The sequence below is a fragment of the Bufo gargarizans genome, chromosome 5, assembly GCF_014858855.1.
Source record: "Bufo gargarizans isolate SCDJY-AF-19 chromosome 5, ASM1485885v1, whole genome shotgun sequence".
In the NCBI taxonomy this organism is placed as follows: domain Eukaryota; kingdom Metazoa; phylum Chordata; class Amphibia; order Anura; family Bufonidae; genus Bufo; species Bufo gargarizans.
The window spans coordinates 386,950,528-386,970,948 of record NC_058084.1 but is presented as its reverse complement, the minus strand read 5'-3'; the positions used below and the strand labels follow the sequence as shown (position 1 = coordinate 386,970,948).

The following is a 20,421-nucleotide window of genomic DNA, read 5'->3' as shown; positions in this document are numbered from 1 at the left end:
GATTTTCATTGTAAAGTTCTTTGCAGAAACATCTGGGTCCTACGATCTCTGTACTTTCCTAGAAGTTAAAAAGGGGTTACCAGATAGAGAATATCCTTGCCAATGTCCCTTGTATGGATTATACTTCCCTGCTCAGTGGCACCCACGTCGCTCCGGATGCCTGCATGGCCGCTGCTGCATCTCCCTGTCACTCGGATAAAAACACCCAGTGACGAGGGAGCAGCCAATAGCAGGCCGCAACAGAGACCAGACCCAAGGGTGCTCGCCCTAGTCGTGGCCTGCTATTGCCCGCTCTCCCAGTTGCCGGATATTTTAATCTATGTGATGGGAAGAAGCAGCTGCGGCTATGCAGGAATCCGGAGCGACACTGGTGCCCCGAGTATGCAAGTATAATCCATACAAGGGGCCCAGGCCTTGGCTGGGATATTTTCAATATCAGATAACCCCTTTAACATTATTTGTTTAAAAAACAAATTAGAAATGTCCTATATCTCAAAAGGACCCTTTTCCATCTATTATGGACTAGGAAGGACTCATGAGGTCCTTTTCAAGGATAGGACACAGCCTGTGTAAATGGATGCTTTGACCCTGCCTGGCGCACACTGGCAGAAACTGTAGGAGTGACAGTGAAAATGTCTCGAGCGTCTCTCCTGGTATTGACTTTGATGTAATTTGGTTATTGATTTGGGTCTGCTGGTTCCTTGTGTTTGTCTGACCTGGCTCGTCTGTTTCGGCTTTGTTTTTACTCGATTTTGGCCAATCTGTCACTAGTCAGTCACTTTGACCCCACTGTACCATCCTCATATAGGTCCCAGCACTTCATTGAGGACTAGGAAGGATCGTGCAGTTAGGAACATTGTTAGGGTAAGTAAGCATCAGAATTTTCCTTTCTGAGACACATGATTAAAGCTTTGTACAATGCAGTGTGTACCCTTGTAGCAGTAGATGCTGCTTCCGAGTAGCAAAGGCCACCAAGGCTGTTTAATGTGTATGTGTTACATCATATATAGGCCCTGATTTAGCAGAACTTCATGCTAGAATTCTGGCATCAAAAAGTCACTAAATATGGCTTTTGCGACTTTGTTAGCGCAAAATTTTGCATTTGTACACCACTCATTCTAGTTTTGTAATATGGATGGAAAAGTGGGCATGGTTAGCTATGTTAATGAGTTTCACTAGATTTATCATTGCCACAAAAAAAAAAAAAAAAAAAAAAAAAAAAAAAGTGGCATCTCACTCCAGGAGGGAAGAATCGGAAAACTGGAGGAGCTTCACTAGACAGAAGTGTTGGGTTTAAGAACAATGATACATTTATCAAAATCATTTTTCACTTGTGCGTTTCGTGAAAAAAAAAAAAAAAATCACAGCATCCTCTATATTGTGCGTTTTCCACGCAACGCAGGCACCATAGAAGTGAATGGGGCAGCGTGAAAATCGCAAGCAAGTGCAGATGCGTTGCGATTTTCACGCATGGTTGCCAAGATGAGTCTATTCACTGTATTCTTTAATACAGAATGCTTAGTAGAAGGTCAATTGAGTGTTAAAAAATAAAAATTAACTCACCGCTTGATCGCGTAGTTACCCATCTCTTCTTACTTCTTTAATCATGAGCTGCCGGCTAAAGGACCTGTGGTGACGTCACATCACATGGTGAGCTCAGTAACGTCACCACAGGTCCTTTGACAGGCACTGAAGAAAGAACAGGAGACCGGCAACTACGCGATCAATTAGAGGAGGTGGGTTCATTTATTTATTTTTTTTTTAACCCTCAATTGACCCTGTACTAAGCATTCTGTATAAAAGAATGCTATTATTTTCCCTTATAACCATGTTATAAGGGAAAATAATTACATCTACACAACACCAAACCCAAACCTGAACTTCAGTGAAGAAGTTCGGGTCTGGGTACCACATTCAGTTTTTTATCACGCGCGTGCAAAACACATTGCACCCACACGATAAAAACTGAACAACGGACACACTCGTCTGCAAGGGGCCTAAAACAGTCTGACCAGGCATCCATGATGATTGTACAGGCGTTATTGCAACCTCCGGGCTGAAGTCATCCCAATACTCCCATATCATCAATACAATACTAGGCTACTTTCACACTGGCGTTTTGGTTTCCGTTTGCGAGATCCAGGGATCTCACGAGCGGCCCAAAACTGATCAGTTTTGCCCTAATGCATTCTGAATGGATAAGGATCCGCTCAGAATGCATCAGTTTGCCTCAGTTCCGCTTTGGAGGCGGCTTGCAGCGTTTTGGTGCCCGTCTGACGAAACCGAGCCAAACGCATTTGTGCCAGGACTGATCCAAGTCAATGGGGACTGATCTGTTTTCATTTACACAATAGAAAAATGGATCCATTCCCCATTGACTTTCAATGGTGTTCAAGACTGATTCGTTTTGGCTATGTTAAAGATAATACAAACGGATCAGTTCTGAACAGATGCATGGGGTTGTATTATCTGAACAAATGCGTTTGTGCAGATCCATGACGGATCTGCACCAAACACATGTGTGAAAGTAGCCTTACCCGATGAAAACGCAAACAGCAGATCATGCTAATCAGTCTACCACTGGCAAATAACGATCGCTGCTCCCCATACTGTGGACAAGCTCGCTGCATGTAATAATAGCAGTCTCCTTAGGAAGAGAGCAGCTTCACCACCTGTTTAATCCGATTATGTAATACAGCCTTTACACACACTACCCAACAATACAATCCCACACAAGACACCCCCTCAGCATACACACAGCTCCCCCTCCCCCCCATCTCAGCATACATGTCACAGCATAAAATGCAACACAGCCCCCCCCCCCCCATACAACCAGATACCCCCCTCAGTCAGCATCCACATCCTAATCCCCTCACAGCCCCCCCCCCCCCCCAGCATACTATGCAACACAGCCCCCCATATACAACCCAGACACCTCCTTAGAACAGAGCCCCCCCATAACCACCATCTCGGTGTACAATCCCACACAGACCCCTTCAAATACAATCCAGACACCACCATACTACACAGGCTCCCATTTCAGCATACAAACAGCCCCATCCCCACACCATCTCAGTGGACGCTCTCACAGCCCCCCCCATATACAACTTTAGAACACCCCCCCCCCCCCATGTACAATCCCTCACATACAACCCACAGCCCCCCCTCCATATACAACCAGATACCCCATTCCCTCTGCATCCACGTAGCCGTCTCCCATCTCAGTGTACAAAGCACATCCCTAGCACGTTCACAGTATAAAATCACACGTGTACACAGCTCGCCATTTTCCTCACCACGAGCATCACACAGTTTCACAGTACAATATAAGTTACTAAATTACTGCGCTGCTGACACTCGCGAGCTCCACGAGAAGAAAAAAAAATTCACTTAGAAAAAGCGCGCAGCTCGTGATCCGGGAGTGCCACGTGACCCGGTGACGTCAGCAGTATAGCATTTAGCCATTACCCTGGCGGAAGCTCCACCACGTTGTTGCGCGGGAGAAACACAAAATGGCTCGCGTGTGAAGGGAGAAGCCCGCCTCCCGCGCCCGCTCTCCAGCGTATTACCGGCCCCCGGGGTGTACGAGAGCAAGCGGCGCCGGCTAGTTGTAGGTAGCGGAGGTTCCTTTCACGTACTTTTCTAATGCAGGGACTGCTTCTAAGGTGCGGGGTGCAGGTAGAACCACACAAGCAATGGCGATACGTCCGCAGGTCGCGATACTACGCCTCACAGACTTTAGTAGTTGTGCCTCAGACTGTAAAGAAGGCGCCGAAAGCCAAGCGGAGGTGGAGTGCGGCCGAGACGACGGCCGGTCAGCCAGCTCTCTGCACTCCATAGATCCCTCGGCCTGCACAACTGCCGAGCAGCACGGGACAGAGACCACGCGGCTACACAGTGGAGCTTGGCAGCATGACACATCCACTGCTGCCACCTAGCGGCTGGCGATGGATAGCTAGTGTGCTCATCTCAGTCACATGTGCAGGAAATGTATGAGGGGCACACCACCACCAGATCCACACAGGACCCTTGGATCTACTGCTACACTTGGAGGCATGCAGCATTCATCAATGCATCACAGTCGTTTCATCGCCCTACCCATCCACCTTAAGTGACAAGTGTATGATCAGAGGGGTCCCTGCCCCCATCATGTCCATATTCACCCTGAGAACGCTAGTCATAATGTGTAACTGCTCAGACCCCCATCTGCCATCCTGTGTGGCTGGGTGATAAATAGCCTGTTCTCTTACTGGTTAAAGGGCATCTGTCAGCAGATTAGTACCTATGAATCGTGCTGACCTGCCACCTGTGTGCTTGGCAGCTGAAGGCAAAACAAAGTAAATATATGCAAACGATCCTCTAGGAGAAACGGGGGTGTTGCCACCGTTCTATAAAGTTTCCCTACCATCGTCACTTCCGGCCACACCGGACATGGCGTTACCAGCTTTGGAAGGAGCTGTGCCGCGCAGGTGCACGACGACGGGGTAGGGACATTTCATAGCACAGTTGTAGGAAAGCAACACGCTTGAGCTGTACTTCTCAGCAGGACAACGGCCGTCACTGCGCATGCGCCAGGAGCCTCAGCAGCGTTACAGGGTAGGGAAAAAATTATGGGCCAGTGCGATCTCACACCGAGCATCCATCCGATTATCGCTGAATTCTGGATAACCCAAACCTTGTACACCGAACTTTATAAACAGAACAAGAAGTTCGCTCAACACTACTCTTGTCCACACCTCTTGTTAGTTCAGAAAGAGACTTAATTGAATTACACATTCTACTGAATCTTTTCCCACAAAACTAGCTCCGCTTCTCCTGCTGAAATAACAGGTGGCCGGTTCGCCTTAAGTAGAAGCAGGGAATGCGAGTCAACAGGAAACCCAAAGCCCGAGTTCCATCTGCATTTATCTTCACATGGCTGTCAGCACCCGTGCACACCACCGTATGCATTTTGCGATCCGCAAAAAAATAAACGTCCGTGTGCATCTCATATTTTGCGGAACGGAACAGCTGGCCCCTAATAGAGCAGTACTATTCTTGTCTGTAATATGGACAATAATAGGACATGTTCTATTTTTTATGGAATGGGAAAAACATGCGGAGTAACGTCTTTTTTTTGCGGACCCATTGAAATTAATGGTTCCGCATACAGTCCCCCAAAAAACAAAAACACTGAAAGAAAATACATTAGTGTGCATGAGGACTTACTATTCACCAAAATAAAGGGGAGTGCGCTTCACACAATCCACTACAAACTTGTCAGATAGATGCAAAGTCTCACATACTGTACAACCAAATGTATATCTGTGGGGCTGAGTGCCAGGTAGGCCCCGCATTAACCACATTCCTGAATTATGTAGTGATCGCGTGCTTTACACAGCTAGAAGGTGCACTTCAACCAAGCCTGCAGACAACGGAACGCTTACTCTTCTGTGCAATTTTTCCCATACAACTTCAATCCGACAGCCAAATGCTCTTCTGCCACGGTTTTTCATTTTTGAATGCCATGCACCCACTCACAGCTTAGCTCGATTGTCTGGGTCAGGCTTTAGCAGAGCGGACAGAGGAGCTGACATAAGACAATCGCGCTTCTGCCTGTGTCTGCTCTGCCAAAGCCTGACAGACAATCTGTGCCAGGCTCATACCAGCAGAAGCAGCGATGCTCCGGCCTGTACAGCTCTCAGTGTGGCTGCAAGAGAATTCACACTACCAAACACAGCGCTGTATGGGAGTACAGATCCTAAAGTGCAATAGGCACCTGCATTTCAGGTGCCTATTGCACTGGGAAAAATATACAGCATATTAGAAAAATGTATTTCACAGCAACAGTATAATAAAGAATACATAAAAAGGTTTTAGGTACCTCCCGTCCACCCATAGACTACAAATGTTCGGGAGGTGGTTCTCTACCTCTGAATGGATGTTCTTGAACGTCCATTCAGAGACTGAAGCTGCAGATCGGGTTGCCCGCTGTCAGTGACAGCAGGGCAACCCTTAGAGAAGGCAGGGACAGTTCCCAGGTGTCCCTGCCTTCTAGATCGCTGTATACACAGCACTCACCAAGCACGGTATATACAGAGCACGAAGCGCTATCTGTTGCAGCCCGGCGGTCATGTGACCGCCGGGGCCGGAGAGTGCAGGAGCTGACGGGTCTTTCACAGACCTTGATCTGGCTGCACTGAGGCTCTACTGCGTTGTACAGCCTCTCTGGGGGGTGTATTTCTCCTGTAACCTGGGCTACTATAATAAATAAGAAAATCTCACATGACCTAACCCCTCAGGCGAACGCTTTAAAATAAATAAAATAAAAACTGTGCTAAAACAAACCAATTTTTGGTCACCTTGCCCCATAAAGTGTTATAATGAATGATCAAAAAAAATAAATAAAAAATCTTATGTACCCAAAAATAGTAACAATAAAACTGGCCCTTATCCCCTAGTTTCCAAAATGGGGTCATTTTTTGGGAGTTTCTACTATAAGGGAGCATCAGGGGGGCCAAAAACCATGTGGCGCTCCTTTTCTTCTGCACCCTGCCGTGTGCCCATACAGCAGTTTATGACCACATGTGGGGTGTTTCTGTAAACCACAGAATCAGGGTAATGAAGAGTTTTGTTTGGCTGTTAACCCTCAATGTGTTAAAAAAAATAATAATTAAATAAAAATAGAAAATCTGCCCAAAAAAGTGAAATTTTAAAATTTTATATCCATTTTCCTTTAATTCTTGTGGAACGCCTAAAGGGTTAACAAAGTTTGTAAAATCAGTTTTAAGTAACTTGGGTTTAGCTTCTACAATGGGGTCATTTATGGGGGTATCCACTATGTAAGCCCCACATTGTCACTTCAGACCTGAACTGGTCCTTAAAAAAAAAGTGGGTTTTGGCAATTTTTTCTTTTTTTTTAAGAATTGCTTCTAAAATTCTATCTCCTATTATAAAAAAAAATTCCCAAAATGATGCCAACAAAGTAGACATATGGGGAACGTTACGTAATAAATATTTAATCAGGTATCACTTTGTTCTAAAAGCAGAGAAATTGAAATTTTGAAAACTGAATTTTCCAACATTTTTGCTAAATTTGGTATTTTTTCCCATAAATAAAAAGGTGAACTATATAGACTCAAATTTATGACGGTCATAAAGTACAATGTGTCACGAGAAAACAAATCTGTGAATAGCTTGGATAAGTAAAAAAAAAGTGTTCCAAAGTTATTACCACATAAAGCGAGATACGTCAGATTAGCAAAATTAGGCCTGGTCAGGAAGGAGGCAAATGGCCCTTATGTGAAGTGGCGATTTAAAAAAAAAAAAAATTGGGATGGCCAGTAAGTTGTTAATCCCTCTCCTTGCCCCAATTAGCTTGCACTCGTCTCACCAGTCCCCACTGTGCTCCCCTTTTGCTCCTGTCTCACAACGGCAGGAAATGTTGCTCAACCAATGACTGGCTGCAGCATGCCCAGTCATGTCAAGACAGCAGGAAAACATTTTATTTTATTTTTTTACCATTTCATAGCCATTTGACATTTTCCAGTGGAAAACCTCTTAATGCGTCACTTTTTGTCTAATTTGGCAGATCAGTTACCAGCTTATATTAGACACCAGGGGTGAATGTAAAAACAGACAGTCCCAGTTTTTAGACAATTAAATGGCAGACGGTTGGCACAAGTTACACTGAGGCTACATTATGGCAGTTGTCCGGTTTTAGGGCTGAACCCGGATATCCCTTCATTATATATGAGCTGAGCATCGGAGTATTTCCTTGCTCCGATGCTCCTCTTTGCCTGGTACTACCACTAGTACCCACCTCTAAAACATCCTAGGGCAGCGTTATACACTGCCCATTTATGCCAGTGATGTCACCGGGCTCACTGGTAGGTTGAAGCCTACACCTAGCATAGGGTTAGGAAGCCCAATACGTCACCAGCTCAAAACAAACTGGCTCACGCTGCAGCCTAGCAAATGGGACCATTGGAGCAAGGAAAGTAGTAAGGGCATACAGAAGAGGTGGGGTCCTGCCCTGGGCCCAGAAAATCCCTTTAATAGTTAAAATCATCTTTGCAGCACTACAAAAAGTGTAGATGAAGGATTACTTCATGTTACTAACTAAAGCTACTTTCACATCTGTGGCACTGCAATCTAGTAGAGAATGCCACAAACAGCGGCAGTGGTTTGTGTTTGGCCAATTCTTGGCATTTTTGCGACAACACGGCCGGATCTCCACTGGACCCCAATTATATTTCATGGGGCCGGCGGTCATTCCGTTTGCATACAGCAGTGCCAGATCTGGAGAATACCAGTAGGCTGTTCTCTGCTGGAACAGCCCGCCAAAATACACACCACATGAAACATAAATCAAGGTATCGTCCATTTAGGCAATAACCTCACTCTTTGCATTCTTAGAATGAGATATGCAATGGTCTCAAATTTGTTAGTTCAAGCCGTGTAACAGGCAGGTTGTACAAGTGTACAAAGTAGTAACATCTGTAAAACAAGCTCGGCGTTAAACAGTTACTGATCCCAGGCCAGAACAGATCAGGGCACTTTTCTACCCGTTCTTTTAAACTGCAGGCCCTGCAAAAATCCTCCAGGTACATATAAGTGCTCATGCACACAAACTTATTTTCTTTCCATGGCCGTTGTGTTTTTTTTTTGTAATCCGTAGACGGAACCATTCGTTTCAATGGGTCCGCAAAAAACAGAAGTTACTCCGTGTGTATTCTATTTCCGTTCCACAAAGAGGAAAAACAACAAAAATAAATTATACTGTTCTATTAGGGGCCAGCTGTTCTGTTCCACAAAATACAGACTGCACACGGACGTCATCCGTTTTTTTTTTTCAGAATGGAAAATACATGCGGTCGTGTGCATGAGGCCTAAGACATACACAAGAAAGAAAACTTTGTTCTGACAATTACCTCTCTGGAATCCTCTACGCGTTCAAAATAGACAAATGCAAATCCCCTTGACCGTCCAGTTCGCTGATCATAAACCACCTTCACACCACTGAGAGGTCCATACCGAGAGAACACATCTCTTAGCTCTCGTTCAGTTGTGTACAAGCTCAGACCAAAGACTCCAACGCAGAGGTTTGGATCTGGATTTGCCTAATAAAGTGAAAAACAAGAAATTTAATGTTTGAAAAATTGTCCAGATCTAATTTTCCCCCATATTCAAAAATGAAGCTCATATACCGACAACATACCCTGCTACCATTGTGCCTCCTTCTGTTAGACATTGGAGAGCGACTTCGGCTTCTTCTGCGTCTGTATTCTGGGCTGTGGGATCTGCTTTTTGATCGTCTTCTGCGCGAATGTGATCGAGACCTGGAGCGAGAATATCTTCTATGGGAGCGTCTTCTAGACCTAGTACTGTAAAAGATCAATGGGATCACTTAAGTATTTTAGCAAGAATATTAGTCAAAACAGTTCACCGTAATATAAATCAGCTAAAAGATGTGCCAAAAATCTGTGCCAACTTTTCTGCAAATCACAGTCCTTAATGCTCAGGCACTGGCCATGTGCACTCCATATTGCAGTGTGGACCCATTGACTTGAACGGATCCCTCATTCACAAAATACGGCCAAATATAGAACATGTTCTATCTTTTTGTGGTGCGGAGGCACGAACCCGAAAGCCGAAGCAAGCTATTTGTAGTGGTTTGGGCTTCCGACCTGTGCCTCCACAAAAGATAGGTGAAGTCCTATAGCAAGTTGTATCTTGCGGATCACAAACCTATTCAAGGCAGTGGGCCTGCATCTGCAGCACTGAGTGCAGTGTTTTGCTGACCCTACTGTTTGCGGACCGCAATAAGGGCACCATGGCTATATGGTCGTGTGCATGAGCCCTTTTCCTGAGGATAGGTCATCAATACTGTACTCAGAGGAAAAAAAGGTTTTATTTTTAATTTTTTTTAAAAAAAGGACATCTTCAGCATCATTATGTTCTTTCACACGAGCGTGACGGATTAGGTCCGGATGCGTTCAGTGAAACTTGAACCATTTTGCAAGCAAGTTCAGTCAGTTTTGTCTGCGATCGCGTTCAGTTTTTTCCACGCGGGTGCAATGCGTTTTTCACGCACGCGTGGAAAAAAAAAAAAACTGAAGGCTTACAAACAGCTCCTAGCAACCATTGAAACACGCATTGCATCTGCACTTGCTTCCGGATGCAATACGTTTTTCACTGAAGCCCTATTCACTTCTATGGGGCCAGGGCTGTGTGAAAAACAAGGAATATAGAACATGCTGCATTTTTCACGTTGAGCTGGAAATGGAAAAAAAAAAAAAAGTGTACACAGACCCATTGATATGAATGGGTGAGGATTCAGTGCGGGTGCTATGCATTCACGTCATGCATTGCACCTGCGCGGAAAACTCATTTTAAAAAGGGGCCTAACACTGTCTACTGCCAGCCATTTTTCATATTATGTAGTCTGCTCCGACTCCTCCACGATGAAATCAGTCTCAGGAGTGTAAAGAGAAGGACTATAAACTGAGCAGTCGGGCAGCTCTTCTGACAGATTTCATTGTGAACGAGAGAGCACATTACACAATATCTGAAAAGTTACTGGCTGCAGAGGAGAAACCGTTGTCTAGTTTCCCATAAGGCCTCATGCACACATCCGTTCTCTGCATTGGTGACCCCAATTTATGGTCCCCAACGCATGGGCAATGTCCGTGCGGCGGCCGGGACGGAGCGAGACCCATTCAATTTAAATGGGTTACTGATCCGTCCGCACAGAAACACCACAGAAGAACTCTAGTGCTTCTGTGCCTTCACTCCGCACCGCAGCTCCAAATTGGGGACCCATTCAAGTGAATTGGTCCTCATCAGTGATGCGGGGAGCACATAGCTGGTTCCCGCATATTGTGGACCCGCTGTTTGCGGGCTCCAATACTGCCACGGCCGGGTGCATGAGGCCTAAGGCCTCATGCACACAACCGTTACTTTTTTTTGTGGTCCGCAAAACACGGAAGCCGCCCGTGTGCCTTCAGCAATTTGCAGAACGGAACAGCCAGCTCATTGTAGAAATGCATATTCTTGTCCGCAAAACGGACAAGAATAGGACACGTTATATTATTTTTTGCGGAGCCACGGAACAGAGCAACAGATGCGGACCAGAACAACATTAGTGTGCATGAGGCCCAACAATCTTTTCTCAGGATTGGTCATCAATATCAAATAAAATAGATCAAAATATTTTTAGAGTGTTAACACTTACATTTTTTATTTGAAAGTTTAGGTACACCTGAAGTAAAATCTCATTTAATTTGCTTTTACTCAAACACTGCAGAATTTCTGATTACATTTCAGCTCCAGTGTGTCCAATACGTGTGAACTAGGGCTGCGTGATCAAATCAATTAAATTATAGTGCACAATAATAGTGTTGAAAAAAGTGTCCCCCCCCACCCTTCTCTTCTCTTCTGGGCCACTGTATCAAGCACAGCCTGTATGCTCTTCAGTCCCAGCCACCAAGGCCATTCATCCTGGCCTAGGCTGCAAAGACTGAAGAGCTGGTAAAGAGCACCAGATCACTGCAGGAGTCCGGTACTGACTGTACTCTGGCATCGGAAATAACTGATGCTGGCTGCTTAGCTCCCTAGGTTCAGTGGCCCCTTTCATCACTGGCCCCCTGCAAACACATCCATGGGGCACCAAAGTTTTGCCACAGCAGTCTGAGGCGTTGGTGTCTCCCGACTGAGGGGAGATCTAATTACGATGTATAAATATATCAGGGGTCAGTACAGAGATCTCTCCCATCATCTATTTATCCCCAGGACTGTGACTAGGGACATCCTCTGCGTCTGGAGGAAAGAAGGTTTGTACACGAACATAGAAGAGGATTCTTTACGGTAAGAGCAGTGAGACTATGGAACTCTCTGCCTGAGGAGGTGGTGATGGCGAGTACAATAAAGGAATTCAAGAGGGGCCTGGATGAATTTTTGGAGTGTAATAATATTACAAGTTATAGCTACCAGAGAGGGGTGGTTGAGCCAGGGAGTTATTCTGATTGCCTGATTGGAGTCGGGAAGGAATTTTTTATTCCCCTAGACAAATGTCTTTTCGGCCTTATGTACTATGATGTTGGGGGCACATGCGGATACACTGCTTCCAGTTTGGTATCCTTATCCTCTTTTACTCCATGGCACACCCTCTGCTGACTAAGGCTGGGTTCACACTTGAGCGTTGCGCAAACGCGCGTTTTAGACGCGCATTTTTGTAATAGTAAACGCGCGTTTGACGCGCGTTTGTGTGATTCACTACAGTGTCCTATGGCCACAAACGCCCCAAAAGTCGCTCATGTACTTTTTGGAGCGTCGGGCGTTTTACAGCGCGATCGTACGCGCTGTAAAACGCCCAAGTGCGAACCATTCCCATAGGGAATCATTGGTTTCTCCTTGTTGAGCGTTTTACAGCGCGTAGGAACGCGCTGTAAAACGCTCAGGTGTGAACCCAGCCTTACACCAACTGGCTTCAGTCTTAGCACCCAGGGAAGGAGTTAGCATTCTTCAGTGCTCCGCATCCAGCTCAGCTCAGAATGGCTGGCTTTCAAGTGGACCAACTACATTAAAAGGGGTTATCCGGGAATAAGAAAATTTAAATACACAAAATATTACTTTATTATAAATATATTACCAAATACGTTTCATTAGTTATAATGGCTCGTTTTGTCTGGGGAGCAATAATTTGAAGAAACTAGGGCTGCAGCTAACGATTATTTGAATAATCGATTAGTTGCCGATTAATTTCTACGATTAATCGGCAAAAACAACAAAATTACAAAACAGAGGTTTATATGATCTTACTTGAAAAAATATGTTCAAAGGCCATATTAAAACAAATTGTGGGCGGCGCAGTTATGGAGAGGGGGATCTGTGGGCGGCGCAGTTATGGAGAGGGGGATCTGTGGGCGGCGCAGTTATGGAGAGGGGGATCTGTGGGCGGCGCAGTTATGGAGAGGGGGATATGTGCACTGTTATGGGCATAACAGTGCACAGATCCCCCTTCCCATAGCAGTGCCATACACAGACCCCCCCCTCCTCCCCATAGCAGTGCTATACACAGACCCCCCCTCCCCATAGCAGTGCCATAGACAGATCCCTCCCCATAGCAGTGCTATACACAGACCCCCCTCCCCATAGCAGTGCCATAGACAGATCCTCCCCCCTCCCCATAACAGCCCCGGCCCCGATGCTTATAAGTCGGATTAATCACGTCTGCATCTTTAATTTTACCTTTTTACAATGACGCTCCTGTAACAGCCAGGCAGAGCGGACGGCGGCGTAACGTCACTCACGTGACGCACCTGCTCCGCCCACCTCATGAATGAAGGAGGCGGAGCAGGCGTGTCACGTGAGTGAGTGACGTTACGCCGCCGTCCGCTCTGCCTGGCTGTTACAGGAGCGTCATTGTAAAAAGGTAAAATAAAGATGCAGGGACCGCCCGCCCGCATAGCAACGAATCGGCGATTATTCGATAACTGGATTTGTCGACAACGAATCCAGTTATCGAATATAATCGATTACATCGATTAATCGTTGCAGCCCTAGAAGAAACAAAATGGCTGCAGTCCTGTTAGTATACACAAAACCTGTCCTAATCACACAGGATAAGTTACTTCACAGCACTGAGGTAAAGAGCTGCCTCTTCCTCCTCTCTGCTCTGCTTGTCAGGGATTATGATCCTGAATACAGTTTAATATGATATTTAACTGAATCCTTGTGGAAATGGATCTCATCAGGAGACATGAAGTAGAGAGGACAGACTGCAGTAATGGAGACTGCATACAAGTGCTGCTGCTTATTAGCCAGATCTGCTCATAAACTCCATTATTACAGAGATTCAGCTAAAGATCTTATCTGTATTCAGGATCATCATCCCTGGGAAGTAGGAGGATTTTTTATTTTATTTTTTATTCAGACAGCAAAACACATACGGTTGTGTGAATGTAGCCTTAAAGGGGTTCTGCACTTTCAATTAACTGATGATCTATCCTCTGGATAGATCAGCTTCTGATCGGCGGGGGTCCGACACCCGGGACCCCCGCCGATCAGCTGTTTGAGAAGGCAGCGGCGCTCCAGCAGCACCGCGGCCTTCTCACTGTTTACCGCCGGGCCGCCCGCCCACTGACATCACGACTTGTATCAACTAGAGTGGGCGCGGCTAAGCTCCGTTCACTTGAATGGAGCTTAGCCGCGCCCACTTTAGTTGATACAAGTCGTGACGTCAGTGGGCGGGCGGCCCGGCGGTAAACAGTGAGAAGGCCGCGGCGCTGCTGAAGCGCCCCTGCCTTCTTAAACAGCTGATCGGCGGGGGTCCCGGGTGTCGGACCCCGGCCGATCAGAAGCTGATGATCTATCCAGAGGATAGATCATCAGTTAATTGAAAGTGCAGAACCCCTTTAACTGAAACATGTTGCAGTGATTTTTATTTTCCATTTCCTGCCTTCCTGGAGCCATAAAACTTATTTTTCTGTTCAAAGCTGTATGAGGTTTATTTTTTGTGGGACCATTTAATATTTTATACAATGCAGTGGGAAGCTGGGGGAAAAAAAAAAAATTAAAAAAAAATATCCATATAGGGTGAAACTGTAAAAAATTTAATTCCACCAGGTTTTGTTTTTACAGCATCATCTATGAAGTAAAACTTGATTGTTAACTTCATTCAGTGGGTTGATTACAATATAAAATTTATATTTTTCTTGCATTTTAATACAAAAATATAAAACAAAAAAAAACATTTAAAGTTATTTTCTCTTTGCATTGCCGTATTCTGACTTCCAAAACGGTTTCATATTTTATGTAGCCCTTAAAGGGATTGTCTAAGTATTTTTATTTAATCCCCTTCTTCCCCAGTGAACTTCCTGCATTTTTAAAAACAGGGCAGCATGTCACTGCTGGATCATGTGCTGCTTGGGTATACCACTTAGGCCAATCTTTGAGAATATCACACAGTCTGTGTGAACGTTGACAGGTGTGGACTTGAAGTCTAGTAAAAACAACCACAGAGCTGGCAGGGAGCAGGATAGATCTCTTCAAAAGGTCCTGCTGGGTGGGGAGGAATTTAAACAACCCCTTAAAGACCCCGCCATTCCTCACCTTAAGGACCAGGACATTTTTAGCAAATTTGACATGTGTCACTTTATGTGGTGATAACTTTAAAACGCCTTTACTTTTCCAGGCCATTCTGAGACTATTTTCTCGTCACATATTGTACTTCATGGAAAAATTGAGCCCAAAAAATTAAATTTTTTTTACTTGTATTTTCAATTTCTCTACTTTTAGAATACATAGTAATACCTCCAAAAATAGTTATTACTTTACATTCCCCATATGTCTACTTCATGCTTGAATAATTTTGGGAATGCCATTTTATTTTTGGGGACGTTAGAAGGCTTAGCAGTAAATCTTTGTGAGGCTTACATAATAGAAACTACCCAAAAAAATTGACCCCATTTTACAAACTACACCCCTCAAAAGGTATTCAAAACTGATTTTAAAAACTTTGTTAACCCTTTAGGTGTTCCACAAGAATAAATGGAAAATAGAGAAAATTTCACTTTGTCAGATTTTCCACTTGAAACCATTTTTTCCAGTTACAAAGCAAGGGTTAACAGCCAAACAAAACTCAATATTTATGGCCCCGATTCTGTAGTTTACAAAAACACCCCATATGTGGCCGTAAACTGCTGTACGGGCACACGGCAGGGCGCAGAAGGAAAGGAATGTCAAACTGTTTTTGGAAGGTAGACTTTGCTTGACTGGTTTTTTGACACCATGTCTCATTTGAAGCCCCCCCTGATGCACCCCTAGAGTAGAAACTCCCAAAAAGTGACCCCATTTTGGAAAATATGGGATAGGGCGGCAGTTTTGTTGGTACCATTTTAGGATACAGATGATTTTTGGTTGCTCTACATTACACTTTGTGAGGCAAGGTAACAAGAAATAGCTGTTTTGGCAGAGTTTTTATTTTTTGTTATTTACAACATTCGAGACAGGTTAGATCATGTGGTATTTTTATAGAGCAGGTGGTATTTTTATAGAGCAGGTTGTCACGGACGCAACAATACCAAATATGACTTTTTTATTTATGCAAGTTTTACACAATGATTTTTGAAAATAAATAAATAAATAAATAATTATGTTTGTGTCTCCATAGTCTGAGCGCCATAGTATTTGGGCGATTATCTTAGGTAGGGTATGATTGGCAATATTTTAGGGTGTGTATGACTTTGATCGCTTGCCATTATACTTTTTGTGATGTAAGGTGACAAAAACGGCTTTTTTTTTTTACAGTTTTTATTTTACGGCATTTACCTGAGGGGTTAGGTCATGTGGTATTTTTATAGAGCAGGTTATTACGGACACGACAATAGCTAATAAGGATTTGATGTATAGAGCTGAGGACATGGGTTGCTAGATGGCCGCTAGCACATCCGCAATACCCAGTCCCCATAACTCTGTGCTTTTATTGGGGGGGGAACTGATAGGGATGTACAAGCTGCCGCAAACCCCCTGTATGCTGTGGACCGCAGCATACAGGGGGTTAATCCACTGGCATCAGTGTTTTCACTGATGCTGGCAGATACAGCAGGGGCTCGGCTGTCGGTATCAGGTCCTAGGTCCTGAAGGGGTTAAGAACAAATTTGACTGGGTATAATGACATTCACTGAACCGTCACAAGGAGAACTGCAGCCAATCATTAGCCACTTAAGTGGCAACAACACCATAAGGTGTTATCCACGTGGTGTCACCGCTGCAGCCAAGAAGACAGCCATGCCAGGGAGGGAAACTGGTACTACGGTGCGAGATCTGTCAGGTAAGTAATTAACTATTCTTTACTACCTGCAGATTTTTTCTTGAAACTACACCTTTAGAGCCATAGAGTTAACAAGTTAGGCTACTTCACACTCACGTTTGGTGCAGATCTGTACAGACTGATCCGTTCAGATAATACAAACGTCTGCATCCATTCAAAACGGATCCGGTTGTATTATCTTTAACATAGCCAGCCTTGAAAGTCAATGGAGGACGGATCAGTTTTCTATTGTGCCAGATTGGGTCAGTGAAAACTGATCCGTCCACATTGACTTACAGTGTGTCCATTTGGCTCAGTTTTGTGAGACAGACACCAAAACTGAATGGAGACAGAACGGAGGCAAACTGATGCATTCTGAGCGGATCCTTTTCCATTCAGAATGCATTAGGGCCAAACTGATCCATTTTGGACCGCTTGTGAGAGCCCTGAACGCTTCTCAAACGGAATGCCAAAACGCCAGTGTGAAAGTAGCTTTACGCAATTAATCTTTACTGCTATAATAAATGTATTTTTTTTAATTAATTTTTGATTTAACAGCACCATCAACTTTGAACAAAAAGTTACTACATACCGAGATTTTGACCTGGAGCGAGAACGGGACCGCTTGGAACCTCTTGATACACTACGAGAGTGAGACCGACTGTCAGATTTTGCACGTGGAGCACTTTCTGCCGCCGACTTGGAACGAGATCGTGACTCCTAACAGAAAAAAAGTACATTAAAAAAATGGAGCAGTGTTAAGAAATTCCTACCTTAATACAAAACAAGAATTATATAAAACCTGGAAAACAAAGGTTATGTGTTACAGATTACTCTGCCCTCCAACTGACTGCATATAGCCCATAAAGATACTGGTCTCTAGGAATACCCTATTTGATCCAGGTGACCAAACCCAAATTTTCTTTTAACTAAAATCATGCAGAGTCATTAATTTGATCAGACACTGGAACGTAAACCATACATTTACTTAACCTAGGACCCATTCATTCTTCCAGATTCTTTTAATTCTATGACACTCTTGAGTTAAACTTTTCTTCATTCTTCATCTTATTTTATTTTTATTTATTTTTTCATTTTTCAACTTCGTGTATTCTTCCCCCAATTCAACCAATTCATTAAAGCCTTAAACATATTCAAGTGCTTCTATCTGAACAGTCTTCTGATTATTTTTTTCCCTCATTCAATTGACATTTTCTGAGCTTTACAACTTTTCATTAGCCTTCTTTTATCTTGCTTTCTCTTCAACATTCTTGGAATAAACTCTTCAATTTCTTCACGAACATTAACCTTAATGGAAAAACAACATTTAGTATATTACGAAAACCTGGGCTAGATACTCTTCTGTGGCACTAAAATTATAAAAAGCCAGCAGGTAGAGAGTATACATAGAGTCTGGCAGGATCTCCCTGCAGCACCTTTTCACAACCTCCTAGGACATCGGCCATAGTAATGCTCCTCAACACAAGGCCTACTTACATTACCTAGCCCGTCAATCACCTGAACACCCACTACTCTTTATTTACTCCATACATTGATTACAGCAAACTAAAACAAGATTGGTTCTAAAAACATATTAGAACCAAGTTGGAAACCCATCAGCATTTGGGCCCTGCAATAGCAGTTTAAGGGAACATTCACACGTCCGCAAAATGGGTCAGCAATTTTGCTGAACAGGTGTGGACTTCGGACATGTCCTATTCTTGTCTGCAATTGCGGACAAGAAAAGGCATTTTTTATGAGAGTGCCAGCGATGTGCGGTCCGCAAAACACATACGGACGTGTGAATGGACCCTTAAGTTCTGCAGACTTAGAAATAGGTGGAGCTTCTACACTAACAGTAGTTCTCTTGCTATAATTTTACACTACAATGAGTCTTAATACCTATAGTTCTTCCTCAGAGATAAATTGTCACTTGAGTCACGAGTTGGGAGCACTGTATTAAAGGGTATTTTTCATAAAGACACCCCTTTTTATAAAAACAGCTGGCTTTGCAATCAGTCGATTGTTGCAGATTCTGAATCCCAGCACAGAAATATTTCCCCTGCAGCGATTGGCAACCTTCGGCACTACAGCTGCTGTATCTACAACTCCCAGCATGCACACTGACTCAGCTGTTCTAACTCCCACAGAAGTGACAGGAAGATTCTGGGACTTGTAGTTTCGGTGCTGGAGGTTGACGATTCCAGATGTCGTGCATGGACATGCTTGGCCTGCCACAGCAGGAGATGCTTTTTCAGAGGGCAAGGACAAGGGTTGTCCAACTGGGAAAACCCTGTTACTCCTTTGCATCCTCCGCCATACCTGTACAGTGGAGGTCAGCACTTGACAGTTCCCACTCGCAGAGGTCGCACTACATTTTTTCCAGAAGAGTAAAAATACTCCTCTCAACAATTTTGAGGAGTATTTTTAGCCGGGGAGGAGTACAAATTATGCAGCAAAAAAAAAAAAAAAACTATGAGGCTGCTCTAATTCTTCTACGCAGAAATAGCAATAAGAAAAAAAAAACATAAGACCACTGCCACCATAACACAGCAAGATACAGGGCCTGCCTGACGCTGCCACACACATATTACATACACAGCTCTACTACATAATCATTACAGTTAGCTTAACCATATACACACCTCTGCTACATGTCCATTACATAAATAGAACTACTGTGTGCCCTGCTTTATACACACCATCCATACATAAAGTACCTCTGCATTCTCCACCAGCACAGTCCTACACCAAGCCTGTGTTCTCCTAACTCCTCCCACACACATGGCTGATCACATGACTGACATCACCACAGGTCCTGTAACCACAATGTAGTGTTTAGTCCGTTCTCTGGAGAAAGATGTCTGAGGGGCGGGGCTTTTTTCAGGGAGTAAAACGGCCTGGACAGGTGTCTATGATGCTTCTACAGGTGTTATTGTGACCTCCACCCACTTGTGTGTGCTGCGGGTGCCATAGCCACTAGGTTTCTACTGTTTCAAACAGCAGAGACAAAGGGAGAAGGTGTGCCATCAGCCAGATCACGTGCAATTAACCCCCTAGCTGCAGTGGTCAAATGCGACCACGGCATCTGAACGGTGAAGACGCAGATGCGATGAGCTCTGGTGCCTGTAACAGCATTCATCTGCTGAAAATCAGGGAAGCCGTAATATGCCTGTGATGACTCAAAGTCTCAATCAAGCAAGCTACAATACCCATCACTGGTATATACCAATACAGGCCTGCAGGTGGCAGCACTGTATTATACCCATCACAGAAAACAATTGGCAATCTGATGACTGCTAGTTATAGCTACCAAGTGTTTTTATTTAACAATATTTATCCCATACGGTGAATGGTGTAACTGGGAGGGGGGGGCGACAACTTACAGGTGGTCAGAATGTGGTGATGAAAAAAATAAATAAATGAAATACGCTATATTAAATGGTGCTATTTAAAAAGTACAACTGGTGCCGCAAAAAAACAAGCCAAATACAGCGATGTGAAAGGGAGGAAAAAGGCATTGCCCTGGCAAGGCAGAGATAATTGCAGGGTCCTCTAAACGATGGATGCAATTAGACAAAAGATCTGCGTAAACGTACAGACTTACATTAAAAGAAGCATCTGTGCGT

General features: G+C 44.2%; 1 protein-coding gene across 1 annotated transcript in view; it reads right to left on the bottom strand.

The window, feature by feature from the left end:
* The window catches only part of TRA2A (transformer 2 alpha homolog), a 32,782-nt gene that overhangs the window by 5,498 nt on the left and 6,863 nt on the right, over positions 1–20,421 (bottom strand). Inside the window, exons 2-4 of the mRNA XM_044293630.1 lie at positions 17,385–17,512; positions 9,200–9,365; positions 8,913–9,101 (exon numbers count right to left, since the gene is read on the bottom strand). Coding sequence (XP_044149565.1) covers positions 8,913–9,101; positions 9,200–9,365; positions 17,385–17,512 — 483 coding nt within the window. The remainder of the gene's footprint in view (positions 1–8,912; positions 9,102–9,199; positions 9,366–17,384; positions 17,513–20,421) is intronic.